Below are 13,802 nucleotides of genomic sequence, written 5' to 3' on the forward strand. Positions count from 1 at the left end.
CTGTGTGTAAATGTTAAATGCATTTGTCTTAAACTATCTATTAGTGCTAAGCTAACAGCATGGAGTATCCTAGAATTCACCTAAGTCTTGCCAAGAAATTAAGGAGCTTCAGTAACTTGACGTTCCAAAGCCCTTTGCCCCAGGTGGTAGCAAATTGAAATCATAAAAGTTTAAACCTCTGCACAGCTTACATATCTGCAGGGTAGCTCTGCAGTTGCATTGTAAGTATATAGAGAAATTCATCTCTCAAACGTTTAGTGATATTTATGCTAATGAACATTCAGATTAAGCATAAATGGCTTTCACATGTTGGTTGTTTAAGAGGAACTAGAAGAGTATTTATTGAAAAGCTGACACTGTGGAGTCCTGGGACAATTGAAAATAAGGCAAAATTTACTTTCTTGAGATACACATAAGAACTAGAGAATGTGTGTTTCACAAAGAGCCATAATTTTTTCCTGATCTCATTTCTCTCTCCTACCTCATTCAAAATTTCTATGCCATAACTTACAAGGGCCCAGAATACTAAGTTATGTCAGAACAGCCATGTGCAGCTGTGCAGGCTGTGTACTGCACAATTCCAGGGGGCACCACTGATAAGACCAAATCTATAATTTTGCTGAAGAAAGGCTATTTAATTTTGTGAGGACCCAATGAGAATGACAGTCCCTCCCAGAGCTGTGCAGGGCAGTGAAGTGAGAATGGTAGCCCTCATCAGCTTGATCTTCAAGGCCAAATTACACAAATATGCTTCTCTAACCCCCAGTCCAGTGGTTTCTCAACTGTGCCGTGTTTGTTTTCCATCTCCACATTCAAACTGAGGGAACTGGTCCATCAAAGGTATTCAGTCTTTGTTTAATTCATGATCTCCAGTTTAAATACCCTGCAACTCAGGAGATAAATATTTAAGCATGCCCCTATAACCTAGTTTTCTTGGGTTACTACCTATTTTTTTCAAGAATGCCTGGAACTTCTCATTTTATTTTATTAACAAGATATGTGGGAGTAGTAGGTATCTTATTTTTAAAATACTGGACTAACCTTAACTATCATTTTGTACTGCAGTTTTGAAAAGTTTGCCTGACTGTGCTTACAATTATAGTGTGCTCGAATCTAGTTCTTCGGGTGATCTTTCACATTATGAGATATCGATTTCAAATCGTCACTGTTATTTTCAAGATCTATGACTGTTTTGAGGGGCTCTATCTTGTTTTACAAAATAAAGCATGTGTATTGCTGAAAACTGCATGGTCCCTGGAGGCTCTTGTCTGAACTGTATTCCAGAGGGATGAGAACTGCCTACAGCGGTCATTACAGTTTCCTCATAGTGTTTCTTAAGGAGGCAGTTGAGTGCAAAAGGCATTCCGCTATTGGGCCCTAACCAAGCCAGGCACAGAAGCAAATGCCATTGAGAATGTGGTTGCAGATCTTTCAATACATGGTTAATGTAAGCACATTTCTTTAACTGAAGAAAGAGGCTCTCGAATAATATTGGCTAACATTTTCAGGGGTAATGACCATATGCTTTGCTCTGTTATAAGCTCTTTGCATGAATTAACTCATTTAAACTCACAACAACCCTACAAAGTAGGTACTATTATTATTATTATTTAGATGATCATAGAGAGGTTAAGTAACTTGCCCAAAGGCATACAGCATGTAGCCTGGGAGCTAGGATTTGAACCCAGAGAATGTTCTTAACTGTGCAATTAATCACTATGCCATGCTGCCATAAAAATACCTACTGTATGAAGCCTAGAAGATAAGGCATATTCAGTCACTTTTAGCTATTATAATACTACAATTTTGGGATACTTTTATATGTCAGGCACTGTACATATGTTATCTCATATAATACTCAGGATAGCCCATTCTCTATGGATGAGAAAACTGGGGTTCAGAGAAATTCAGTAACTTGCCCAAGGCTACAGAGCTAATGAGTGGTAGAGATGGGATTCAAACCCTGCCTGTCTAATTCCAAAATTATGTCTTATCCACATGGTTGAATTAGTCTGCCAGTCTATTTACTCCCTAATGGCCAAGATCCTAATTTGTCTTACACTATGAAAACCAGTCATAGGCAACGAAATGAGCAGAAATTTGCAAAGTACATAATTTGCTTTTAAACAAAAATCTAATTTAAAAAATATTGCCAATAATATTGCCACAGTCCTTCTTGGCTAATTACCTACCCAGAGTTTATTAGTTTTTGCTTGGCATGTCTTGAGATGCTTTTCCCTTCTCAGTAGTGTAATGATACTTCTGTAAAATACTTGTTTAATTTTTCTGAGCATGTTTGGGATGGGTTGCACGTGGGAATCTTTATTATCTATAGGCAGAAAAAAATCCACCTGCAGACCCTGCGGGCGCTGTCTGAGGTACAGAAGATGACACCAAGAGAGAGGATGCGGCTAAGGAAGGTCCAGGCAGCTGATGAGGAGGCCAGGAAGCTAAAGTAAGTGACCTTCCCTTAGTGCCTTGGGCCCTGGGCTGCTTCCCAGGGCTCTAGAGGAATTTGCTGAAGAAAAGCAAAAACCACAAGAAAATGCACATTCTCATTATATATTTATCAGTTTATTCATTCACTCATTCCCTCAAAAGATGGTTATTGAGCCATAGATGGTTATTGGATGCCAGGCACTATTAATAGCAGGCTTTCAGTCTTGTGTGAAAAGAAGGATTGAATATCAGGGAGGTTATTAGGAATGAAAATATAAGGTCAGCCTCCAGACGAAGCCTCTTTGTTGCTGACACCTTCTGTGCACAGCACCGTGAGGGGGTGATATGGTGGCCTCACTATTCTGTCCACACTCCCCAGGTGTTTGCTAAACCCCTCTGCCCAGAGCCCTGGCTGCTCTGTACCTGCAGGAAATTGCTGGCTTTAGGAAGGAGCCTGGAAACAACTCTGTTCTGTCAGGTAAAGCCCTTCACAGTCTGCTCAGGGCATGCTGCTGGTGTGAGAGATCACAAGTGTTTAGAGTTTACACATGAAAAGGGGGGGTCCAAAGAGCCCCAAACTCCCAATTTCTCAAAGACTGATTTTTCAGCTGGTATGTGACCCAATTTCCCAATTTTTCTTCTTCTTTCTTCCTCTGCCAATTTTTTGGTGGCTTAGAAGCCCCAACAAAGAACTAGAGAGACAAAAAAAGACCTGAAACTCAAATCTGTCCATTTTTGACCTTGTTAATGTACCTGGAAAATGATTCTAGGTGTCCTTGTACTTACAGTGAATATCATGATGAACCAAGTAAGAACCTGAGAGATGATTTTCCCTTAACACATGTTTCCTTTAAGAAATGTGGGAAAATATTTCTGTCAAAGTGCTCCCTGGGCAGTCGTGTTCTGGTGAATGTTTTACAGCCCCCTCTGGGCTTGTGGGGGCCGGAGGGGTAGCTACTAATTTGTTTGCTGATTCTGTGGTGTAAATGGTCACTTTCAAGGTACCAATGTGATATCATTCAGTATTCAGTTGGAAGATATGTGCAAACCAGTACACCACTAAGTGTGGATTTTGCTGAAGAAATATAGTCACAAAAGTTGTTTAGACTGTTGCATCAACTCACAGTCCCAGATCTATTTCTAACACCTCAGGAATGGCGATATTTCCGGGGTACCATGGTTCATGTCATTGGTTGAGGGTGAAAGGAGAATTAAATCTCTGACAGGAACAGATTAAAAAGGCAATTTAATAACTTGCACATTACAAACTATTTTTCAAATTAAAACTATTTTTTAATATGCAAAAAAGTCATAGATCTTCCTCATGGCATTTAATATTTTTGTTATTAAAGGCAATGATTTTTAAATAAGTTTGTTCTTGATTTTATGAATAAATTGCATTGGAGTGGTTTTGATTATTGTTTCTAGGATTTGAGAAAGGTCATGTGTTTTAGGTAGAAAACGACTCCATTGTCATGAGCGTTATAATGTACCCATTTTATAGACAAGAAAATTTGACTACAGGGATATTCAGTGATTTTTCAAGAAATCTAAGTATAAATTAGCATACAAGTAATCACAAGAACTCAAATCTTTCCTCCAGTTTAATAGCAGGTCTATTAAATTCGACTCTCCTATTGTAGAGGAAACAGAAAATGTCTGAGAAAAATTCCCCTTCACAGTGGCTCTCATACTCTTTTCCATAAATTCTTTGAAATGCAGGTCTGTTTTCCGCGTCTATGGGTTTGTTATCCAGTTATTCATATGTGTTGGGCTCTCTAGCGGGCATCGGAGACACACTCCTGTCTGTTGTCAGCACAGGCCGAGAGCACACAGGGATGGCACCACCCTCTTCCCCTGAGTTCTGGGTTCTTGAGGGTGAACAAAGAGCCAGCATCCTGCGTGCGTTAAAGGAAAATCGAGTGGGGCTGCACTGCACTCACGTGATGAAGGAGAGACCGCGGGCCTGGCTGCCCGACACCCCAGTCTGCCTTTTGAAACAGGGATCACACTTGTGTAACGTAGATGTGGTTTTAGCACATTGAAGCTCTTTTTCTATGTTCACTTTATGCAGAAAGCTTGTGGAAGAAAAATATGAAGAAAACAACAAACGAATGCAAGAACTGAGATCTCGGAACTTCCAGCAGCTGACTGTGGATGTGCTCCACGTGAGTGCGCTTCTGTTTTCAATTTTACAAAAGACCTTTTCTTGCCTCAGATTCTTCAGATTCATGGGGCCAGTTGGGTAGGAAAAGGGACAAGGTGGGGAAAAAAAGCATCCAGACCAACTCTGCCCAATTCCAGGCTGGACTGGGATTTGTTTTAGAACGTAGGCCAACAATTAGTGATGGCACTAATTCAAAGCAGCTGTACCAAGTGCCTGCTGTGTAAGGATGACTTAATCTGCACTGAATGAACAACTGAGGAGTTAAGAGTATGACTCTGCGGAACAAATGTGTGTCTATCTAATTTTGAATTTCAGCCGTGCTGTTGTTGCTTTGCTTCTTTCGTCCACTGTTCTTTTTCTGTCTTATTTTTCATCTTTCCCTCTTTATTTTCTGTCTCCTATCCATATCATCGTGCATTGTGTTAATAACCCCTTTCAAACTTTGGAGGATTATCATACATATCCAATAACAGGGTTGCAGACTCACATGAAATGCACCCCAAATTCATGTCCTCTGCATCCCAAGCCTCTGCATACCATCCCCTAATGGTTAAAAATATCTTCATTGGCCTTGGTGTGGATTTTGATACTTAAGGTAGTCCTTCTTCAGGGTTGTATTTGGATAGTAGACATCAACACCAACCTCTTAGCTCTTTGGTAAAAGCAATTGGGGAAGGAGTCCTTTTTATGGAAAACTTTATTGTCTCAAATTCTGGTTATTTGTTCATTGGTGATCCCTGCATCTGAGGGAGATTCTTTCCTTTAGCAGGAAGAACCAAGCCCCTGAGGCTGTGGGGATGATCCCTGAGGTCTGGGGATGCTCATTCTACTGTAGCTCAGTAATCAGAGGGCTCCGCACCCTGGGGTGGGCCGGAGCCCTGGGCAGAGCTCACTCGCAGACAAGGCAGAGCATGGGAACGTTATTTTCTGCCTCCCTCTGATTGGTGATCCACCTTTCTCAATTACTTAGTGGTTGGGAGTGCGTTAGAGTTCTGAAAACCCAAAGCTGGAGCAGATGGGGGTCCAGCCTACGTTGACCTTAGGAGTCTCTGTCCATTGGGCCCTTTAGCAGACAGTGTGTACCCAGCTGACACTGCTCCATCCCAACCCCTGTTCTCCACCATCTCTCACTCCCAGGGTAGCTGGCCTCAGAGGCATGGGGGTGGGATGGTTCCTGCTCGCAGAACCTTAGGGTGGAGAAGTTGCCTGCTGAGGGGCGGCAGTGTCAGACCCCTACTCGGGGAAGGGTCTTGACACCACCAAGCCCCCTGCAAACACTGAGCACCCTCCTTCAGCTCCCCAGATACTTCTGAGGCCCTGAAGTGATGACTTGTGGAGGTGGGTCATCTTCCCTCAGGACTGAGACTGCAGATTCCCTCGCATCCTCAACAAGCGTCTGGCATGATGATAAGAATTCTGCGTTTGTTAATATATGTAAAATACTTGTTTAATCAGCTGATAAAAACCAGGACTTTTTTTCTGGAATGCTCAGGGGCCTCTGCTTCTAAGGGATTTTACCCCCAGAGATTGGAAATTGAGAGGTACAGACGTGATAATATTTTGTTTTATCAAGCCTAAATAACTTTATTCTTAAAGTTAGCATATGGCAAATAAAAATGTAGTTTCAAGTACGACCTTACATTTTAATGTCTGATAACTCACTTAACTTCTTTGCTTTTCTTCATTGGCCTTAAAGATAATCATTTCTGTGTTCTTTTTCATTTCCAATATGATTACTAGTAGTGTGAAGCAACAACACTGTATGAGGTCCTGTCCCTCCTATAAATTAAGGCCCTTGGGGGATCCTAAAGTCACTTAAGACTTTATTCGCTCTATATTATCCTGCAGAACATGGGAGTCCAGATCTTGGCCCAGTTCAAATGAGGAAAGTGAGGATTTCACAGAGATTTTATGAAGTCCCAAATCATAACCTCCACAGTGTCTGCCTAGTTTCTCCCAATTCCACCCCCGTCCATCAGCAAGGAGCAAAGGCATGTGGGAGGTGCCTGCCGCTGTCTTGACCAGAGATGGTGGTTCATTCTTTGGTCGTGTAAGATTCAGTATCACCAACATCTTTGGTTCTGAGCTATCCAGAAGCAAGTTTGCTAAGTTGCATATTGATGGGGGCAGGAAGTGCTCCAGGCAGCCCCTGGATCTTGAAGAGAAGACCCTCCTTGGGCTGATTCTGCCCAGCGCGCAGGGTTGTTCAGCACCCCAGGTCTCTCGCCCTCCCTTGTGCAGTTACATCAGCCATTTCCCTCTGACCCATCAGTAGCATCCCACTTTCTCTCTTTCAAATGTCACCGCCTCTTCAGGAGAACTGTCTTTGACCTCTCAGGTCCACAGTCTACTAGCCCTCCTCCAAATTCTTATGTTTTCTAGCAATGCTTCTCAAACTTCAAAATGTACCTGAATCACCTCTTGGTCTTGTTGAAATGTAGATTCTGATTTGGCTGGTCTCGGGTGGGGCCTGGGATGCTGCAGTTCTAACAAACTCCCTGGCGATTCCTATGCTGCTGGGCCACGACCACATGCTAATTAGTAATGGACAGAAATTGGGGTTCTTGAAAGCAGCTTCAGACGAAGGAGGATCTGGAAAAGCCATGATGAGCGGATCTTCTTATAATCTCTTTAGGAAAAAAGAGCATTTAATGGGAATTGAAGAAAAGGAGGGGTAACCTGAGGGAAGGCTTTCTTGTTTCCCCTGGAGGAGGATTGAGAGAGGAGGCCAGGCAGAGAGGAGACCAGTCTGATCACATTCACAGGCACAGGAGTGAGGCAGGCGTAATATATTCAGAGAACCAAGGAGGGGGAGCTGAAACTTTGCAGATGGACTGAAGGGTCTAGACACCTCACGGAAAGGGATCAGTGAGCTGAAAAGGATGAAATACAATGCGAGAAATAAGCTGGATTAATCAGATGCAAGAGGCTAAAGAAAAACATGATTAAGAAGGAGAGAAGGAAGAGGCACACATTCCTGTCTTTGCCCAGATGCGCATTTGTGGTTGAATGTCTTCCTCCTCTCGCTGGGGCTCTGTTCTTTAGTCCTCTTCCTTCTGTCTGGCTGGCTGAAGCAAACCTCATTATATTTCAAAAGCAGTTGTAGGAGGTAGAATCACAGTTAGGGGAGAGACAGGCTGGCTGTGTCACCTCTTAAGTGTGATAACAATTCTTTGGGTCGTTTAGGAGAGTGGCTTGCTTTGTTTTTCAGATCCTGACTGATGGGGCCTTTTACGCTGGCAGGCATTTTCTGCTCCACTGAACTTGGGCTTTGAAATCTTGACGCATAGTTGACTGTGGAATCATGTTGGCACCATTTCTTTAAAGGATGGTAGCTTAAAACAACTAGATACCACGATGCACACACTAAGCCCAGTCTTTCTTTTATCCTGGGGTATATGCATGTGTGATGGTTTCTGTGAAAACTGTGTGGCAGATCATGCCTCCAAATGTGAAATAGTCCTGGGGATCAAAGAGCAGATCAAGTCTTGCTCCTTCTAAGAGAAGCAATTATAACAATTCTGTTCTCTTCAAAGAGAACCTCAGAAAATCAAAGTCAACTGAGAGTCCAAATACTTGTTTTCAAATAATTTCTGAAGTGCACACAAAGGCACATTTCGTGCAGTCTCTGCTTTTTGCACTATCAGTGATCCTTTGAAATGTGGAGCCAGTTTCACCTCCTGCAACAATTATTATACAGTACATAAAATGGACTTCTTAAAAATATTTTATGACTGTATTTCCACAGATGCCACATCACAGTGTAGCACAGCTATGTTTTACTTATTCATTGAAGATTAGTTTGAACTTTCTCCTTTTGATAAGAAGACGCTCTTGGAATAGTTCTCCATGAAAGCCATTTATCCAGGAAAACAGGTCAATTCAGCATTAGCTCTGGGTGGCACACACACACACACACACACACACACACACACACACACACAGAGTGATTAGTTGAAATGCCTATTGAAACATTTGAGAAGTTTAACTTTTATTTTTTTGAAGTGGAAACTCTTTCATGTCACCTCTTAGATCTCTTTCTTTTAGGAAATTGAAATTCATAAAATCACAGAGCTTTTAAAGCTGGAGGAGAGCTTTAAAAGACATCATCGAAGCCAGCACCTCTAGTCTTGAGACGAGGAAGCTGAGCAGGGCTGGACATCCTGCCCGCCTCGCCCTCACCATGACCCTGACACTCAGGCCAAGAGAGGTTACGTGCTTTGCCCAAGGTCACCTGCCGAGTTAATTCAGAGCTGTTCCTCTCATCCCAAGCTGCCTTCTTGAGATTTGAAAATGTTATCATGTTTAAGGGAAAGGATTAGGTAGGCTTTTGTTTCTAAGTCATCTTCTAAACAAGAATATTGTTTCACTTGTGGTAATGCTGTTTCCTCTGATCAGCTTCTCATGAATTGTTCATTACCTTCTGCAAGGAATTTGATGACCCAGCTTCAGAGAACCTGCCTGAGTCTCAGCCCATTCCTTCCCTGGAGCTTGGCACACTTGGGTCAAGTGTAGAGGACACCGTAGCTGACCTTGGAGATCACGGTATGAGTTTGCATCAGCCTGCAGAAGGCTGCTCTTGGATGACATGTGCGTTGGTGAGGCTGACCCTCCAGTGAGCCTGGCCGGCCTCTAGGAGAAGCCTTGGGTGTATGCAGCCACCTTCCGTCAGTTTGCCAGAGCTGGGCTGTGGTGGTGAAGAGCAGAGAAGCCGAGGGCTTTGTCCATCCTCTCTTGTCTTTGTCATAGTGAAGATGAGCTGGAAATTCGCACCAGATGAGGGACCTCCCCTTCTACATGAGTTAAACAGCATCACTATTAACATGTGTAAGACTGTGAATGCTCTGAAGAAAGTTGTTTCCCTGGCCCTCATGAACCAGAAAAAAAGTGCTCAGAGCTGTCAGCCAAACGGGGGAGATATGTCATAGCCTAATGGTATAAAACATGAGTTTTAGAGTAAAAAAACTGGCCCTATCAGGGAAGACCCTGGCAACAATCTGTCTAGGTCTCAGTTTCCTTTACCATGAAACAAGAATAAAGCAAATTAGCTAAGGCCTGTGACGTGCTCTCAGCTCCATGTCCAGCACATGGTAAAAGCCAAAGAGAGGGAAGCAGTTCATGACCCCGAGGGGCAGGGCTGGGAACGTGGGGCCTCGCAGTCCTGTACCCCTTTCCCCAGGGCAGCTGACAAGTGTCAGGAACATCGTAGGCACTCAGTGAATATTCCTTGAGTGAATGAATGTGTGGATGAATGACATGTTGTCTCGACCTCTGAGAAGCAGATGCCAAGACGGGACTAAAAGTGCAAAGATATTATTAGGGGAAATGTCTGCATAAAAGGAGTTAGGAAAGGAGCTAGGAAAGGCTGAGAGGACTGACAGACCGCAATTCGAGTCTCATTCCAAGTGAAGAGAGAGGTTCGCTGGATGAGCACTAGTCTGCGAGGCATTCAGAGGCAGCCAGGACGTCAGGAAGTGCTTCAGGAGACTCAGCTGTTGGAGGCTGCGTGTCCCTGCTGCAGTGGGCCTGGGGTGGGGATGGCGGAGGGGCGTGGTAGCCTCACTCTCCTTGTGGGTGAAGGTCTTGAGGTGCATCCTCATGGCTGGAACTCTCTTTGGCAGTAGCTGAGTTCTCTTTCCAAAGAATGGAGGTAGTGAAACTTGGATTTGGCTGGTCATCTCAGTCCAAATTTGCATTCGATGTCTTCCTGATGGAGCTGTTAGAGCTCGTGCTGCCTCCTTCAGCTGTGAGGAGACTAGGACCTGAAGCTCTTCAGGTTGCCATTTGCCAACTTTTGAAATGGTGTTTTGGAAGCCACCTGGTAATGGGTGTTACTGGCAGACAAATATGTGTACCAGATGGATTTGCATTTAGATTCTTTTCAGGTATTTATTTATTTATTTGGCTGCATTGGGTCTTAGTTGCAGCATGCAGGATCTTAGTTGTGGCACGCAGAATCTTTTCGTTGAGGCACGCGGGCTCTTCATTGCAGGGTGCAGGCTTCTCTCTAGTTGTGGTGCTTGGGCTCTAGAGCACACAGGCTCAGTAGTTGCAGCACGTGGGCCCAGTTGCCCCGTGGCATGTGGGATCGTAGTTCCCCGACCAGGGATGGAACCTGCGTCCCCTGCATTGGAAGGTGGACACCCAACCACTGGACCACCAGGGAAGTCCCCAGGTATTTCTTTAATACATTATTTGTTATTTTCCAAAGGTAAAATTTGGAAATGTAGAACTGTCCCCTGGGCCTTTCTTTCCAAGGCTATAAAACCAAGGGCTAGGCAGGCCTTTGAGTAGCACCAATACGGATGGCCTGTGCACTGCTGGAGGGCCATCGCCATCTAGAAAGAGGAAGCCCCAGGACAGGGTGTTGAGTGGGTGGTCTAGGATCAAGAGGCCTGGGCCCAGCCTCCAGATTTCAGATAGGAAAGGGTACTTATTTCACAGATGAGAAGCCAAGGACAGTAGGTAATCTGCTCAAGGACTCCAAAGTTCCTGCTTTCTAGTGCAAGTTACTCCTAAGCTAGCTCTGACCACAGAGCCGCTGGGACTCTCAGGCTGGCATCCTCCTTACCTTGCCCTTTGTCTTCTGTTGGGAGGTTTTGGTATGGCAGACCATGTGTTGAGTTACCAGCCAAACTGGAAGTGGGTCAATCCACTCCTTTGCCCACCTTGTTCACGCCGTAAGGAAACTACTTAGATGCCCATTATAAGCTGTGAGAGCCAAAAACACATAGTAGTTTTAGGTGGGCCAAATGCCTTGTAAAATACTTTAAACATTTCCCTTATTTTTTCCTCTCTGTAAATTCATATTTTCTAATTTCTATTCTTTCTTAAATATTAAATTGAAAAGGGAGACTATGAAGAACTATGAAAATGTAGCCTTTGGGTTGATGATTGGTTAGATGGTGGGTAATTGCAAGATGGTTAGTGACCTCATAGCTTAATCATGAAACTTTGAGACAGGAAACTTTAATTTGTTGTTGAACTCTGAAGTGGTTAATTATTACCCCCATTTTCTTTGCCTTATAGAAGATTTGACTCCAAACTTTCAGCACCCAGAGGAGGTTGTAATTTATTTTTTATCTAGCTTGTATATATAAAATAAAATTACACAATCATTTTTTTTAAGCTCCTGCAGCAAATGTTTAATCAGTCTTAGATGCTGAATTGGGAAATTCCCTCTGGGATTGAGGCGTTAGTTGCAGAGAAACAAGACAGGGTGAGGCATTATTTACATCTGATATGCATTTAGTTGACAACAGCTGATTTAATCTAGCTGAAGTCATGGATAACCATTATAATCAAATGAGAAAGCATGACTGGAACATTGAAGAAATTATTCCTATTTAACTCCTTATGTGTAATGCTGATGATTACTTGCACATTAATTTTTGCGAGGAGCTTCGTTACACTCTAGCCTTATTTTTAGCAACTCACAGCTGAGTTTCAGTATAACATTTCTTGCAAAGCTGGAATAATAGCCTGGGACTCAGGGGCCCCAGACCCACCCAGAACATGGCTCTCATAATGCGGAGGCTGCACTGGTGTCAGCCTTGGCTGCCCACCCAGAGCCTGACCAGCTGTCACTTAATTTCCTTTTAAGCCACTCCTTGAGCGAGTCCTGAGCCCCTTCACTGTGCTCAGAGAAAGCTTAGACCTCAAGGGGGTCGTAATTCGCTTGCTCGTAGAAAGCCCACATGCCCTTTTTTAGTTGTAGGCTGACCTATGACTTATGGTGTCATCTCTTCCCTTTAAATGTTAAGGTGAATTGAACTCTGTCAGACAATGATATAATTTTATTGTTTTAATTTAAAAAAAGAAAATGTTTACTTACTGCAATTCCACTTCTAGATAGTTACCAAGAGAAATGAAAACATGTCTACAAGAAGATCTGAACACAAATGTTCTTAGCAGTTGTGTTTATAGTACCAAAAAGTAGAAACAAGTCAAGTGTCAATCAACAGGTGAGCAGATAAACAAACTTGTAGTTTATCCATACAGTGTAATACTCAGCAATGAAAAGAAGCAAACTATCAATACACACAAGCATGGGTAAATATCAAAACACTGTGCTGAGAGAAAGAAGCCACAAACAAAAGAATTCCTATGGAATGATTCCATTTCTATGAAGTTCTAGAACTAGCAGCACTTGTCTCTAGTGATAGAAATGAGGCCAGTGGTTGCCTGGGGATTGTGGTGTTGGAAATCGACTCCAAAAGTGCACAAGGAGCCTCTTGTGGTGATGGTTACCCAGATGTATATATTTGTCAAAACTTATTGAGCTCTATACTTTAAATGTGTACATTTTATTGTCCATAAATTATACCTCAGTAAGGTTGATGAATTAAAAAATATATTTACAAAATATCCAGAAAAAAAAAGGAAAAAGGAAACATGAGTAATGCCTATTAGCCTGCATTTTAGCTAATGAATGGCTGAGAGAGACTGTCCTGAAGTCATGGAGCTAGAAGGCAACCAGGAGGATCTCTAGATGTTATTTGGGACACAAAGTCCTTAGTCCAGAAAAAGATCGTGGGGTTTTCTTCTAATGTCAACCAAGCAACATTGTCTTCCACAAGGAGTGTTAATAGAGTTTGAGGTCTTCTCTCAGGAAGTGAGAAGATGAGGGGCTGGAATCCCTTGGCTACTCTCTCAGTCTTTTTGGTTGGAGGGCTCATGTTGGTGTGGTTGGGGACCCATACCAATAGGTCTAAGAGGACCTAGGACCCACAAAAGCAGCCTGAGCATAACAGAACAAAACGTAACAGCCCAGACGCCAAACCCACCCAAGACAGAGACGCTGGTGGGTCTGCTTGGCTTGTCAGCCCTGGGAAAAGACGACCATGTGCTGGAGGCCATGTCCATGTTTCCAGCTGTCCCATCACTTCCAGAGCTCTAACCATCTTAGAGACTTGATTGATGAATATAAATTGATGGTGGTTCTGTTTCATATTTGTCATGTATTCCACTGAGTTACATTTGTGTTTCCTACTGACTCTCACATTTACTCCCAGGAATAGGCCCCTGCAGTCACTCCCTAATTTTCTGAGCTCTAGAGGATAATTAGAATGAAGCTAATATCGAATGAAGATGTGCTGATTCCCCACCCTGAGGCATATTTAATAATTCAGAGTGCTTCTTCTGCATGATAAGCTGGGTAGGTACCTCTGGTTGAAATTTGAAAGATTATATACCA

At 43.1% G+C, this 13,802-nt stretch overlaps 1 protein-coding gene across 1 annotated transcript in view; it reads left to right on the plus strand.

Annotated features, from left to right (window-relative positions):
* The window catches only part of NEK11 (NIMA related kinase 11), a 275,201-nt gene that overhangs the window by 113,830 nt on the left and 147,569 nt on the right, over positions 1-13,802 (plus strand). Inside the window, 3 exon segments of the mRNA XM_068545910.1 lie at positions 2,336-2,455; positions 4,514-4,607; positions 9,037-9,151. Of these exon segments, the coding sequence (XP_068402011.1) occupies positions 2,336-2,455; positions 4,514-4,607; positions 9,037-9,151 (329 nt within the window).

The sequence above is a fragment of the Eschrichtius robustus genome, chromosome 6 (assembly GCF_028021215.1).
Source record: "Eschrichtius robustus isolate mEscRob2 chromosome 6, mEscRob2.pri, whole genome shotgun sequence".
NCBI classification, from domain to species: Eukaryota; Metazoa; Chordata; class Mammalia; order Artiodactyla; family Eschrichtiidae; genus Eschrichtius; species Eschrichtius robustus.